This window comes from Arachis ipaensis, chromosome B3 (assembly GCF_059453495.1).
Source record: "Arachis ipaensis isolate K30076 ecotype BB chromosome B3, ASM5945349v1, whole genome shotgun sequence".
In the NCBI taxonomy this organism is placed as follows: Eukaryota; Viridiplantae; Streptophyta; class Magnoliopsida; order Fabales; family Fabaceae; genus Arachis; species Arachis ipaensis.
In genome coordinates this window covers 103,916,287-103,917,504 of record NC_142438.1, presented here as the reverse complement: position 1 = coordinate 103,917,504, position 1,218 = coordinate 103,916,287, and the positions used below count along the sequence as shown (strand labels likewise).

The following is a 1,218-nucleotide window of genomic DNA, read 5'->3' as shown; positions in this document are numbered from 1 at the left end:
TTGGTGTATTATTAGCTGAATGAAATCAGCCAAGTCTGGTCCCGTTGTTATCCTTGCCTTGCTGTATTAAGTGACATATTCATGCTTACTTTGGAGGAGTCAATGTCAATTCTCACTTCTCTCTTTGTCAAGTAATTTTCTACGGCTGCCAATCCACACCTAACTATAATTATTCTGAGGTCTACACTACTTTCGTTGCTCTCAATATTTTTTTTCATTTAAGAAACATGAACACCATGCTGATTTGAGTTTATTTTCCTTTTTCGACGGTGAGATCCGTTGCATATATGGTTATAATAAGAGTTTACGATCACAATGTCACTACAATATAATGTAAAATATTAGGATTAGAATATCTTTCTTGACTTGTTTAAGTAGTGTTCTATAACAAATAGGCTGCATTACATAATATTCATACTGATATATAGGTAATAGTGTAATACGGTAATCTGTAATAGGCAACACTCAAATTTCCGTAGCAATTATTACACACACATATCATAGCTAACCGAAATCTAGGACCTTGTTAATGGTTTCAATAACACCTGGCCTACATAGCAAATCACGCATAACTAACTTCATCTATCAAGAAAGCAGAGAATAACGAACTAAAGTAGTGCTTCCTTCCATATACATATATATGTTAATTTCTCTCGATCATCTCCTATGGAACTTGTTCGTTTTTGTCAACAACCCTCACTCCTTTTGCAGATCTGAGCACATTGGCCTGTTTTAAGAAATAAGAAATGGGTAGCAGGTCATTCATATGTATTGAGAAAGAAAGAGAAAGAGAAAGAGGAGGAGGGTATGATAATATTACTTGATCCTCAGTGATTTCGACTGCAAAGCCATCAACAATGACCAAAGAAGAAGTCTTCCTGTAGGTTCCAGGCTCAAGGCTGGTGGCCAACACTTCATCGTGCTTTCTGCTTATGTACAAATCAAGCTCGTGCGCCCCTCTCTTGCTTCTACATCCCCATAGACCAGCCAACACCATTACACCATATATATACTACTAATTAGTTAATGACAAGTGATAATATTAATATAAGAATGAACAACTTAATTATTAACAAACCGATCAGCACGAAGTCTCTCGTATTCTGGATCATAGCTCATGAACACAAAGTATGGCTCGCTTTTTCTGCTCCCCATTCAGAAGTACAATCCCTCGTGTATGTGATTGAAAGGAATGGAGGGAAATATCTACGATATAAT

General features: G+C 36.5%; 1 protein-coding gene across 1 annotated transcript; it reads right to left on the bottom strand.

The window, feature by feature from the left end:
- Positions 1–340: 340 nt before the first annotated feature.
- On the bottom strand, positions 341–1,218 carry LOC107634548 (subtilisin-like protease SBT2.5). The gene is made up of 3 exons (XM_016337993.3): positions 1,079–1,218; positions 821–968; positions 341–727 (listed from the first exon to the last, which is right to left on the bottom strand). The coding sequence occupies exons 1-3, from the start codon at positions 1,153–1,155 to the stop codon at positions 665–667; spliced, it is 288 nt and encodes a 95-aa protein (XP_016193479.1). The 5' UTR covers positions 1,156–1,218; the 3' UTR covers positions 341–664.

What these genes read in the sequence shown, in the direction of transcription:
- LOC107634548 (XM_016337993.3), bottom strand. Translation starts at nt 1,155, where the DNA reads ATGGGGAGCAGAAAAAGCGAGCCATACTTTGTGTTCATGAGCTATGAT. An exon ending in GAGAGACTTCGTGCTGATCG is followed by an intron (nt 969 to 1,078) that starts GTTTGTTAATAA and finishes ATGGGGATGTAG; the next exon opens with AAGCAAGAGAGGGGCGCACG. An exon ending in TCGAAATCACTGAGGATCAA is followed by an intron (nt 728 to 820) that starts GTAATATTATCA and finishes TTCTTAAAACAG; the next exon opens with GCCAATGTGCTCAGATCTGC.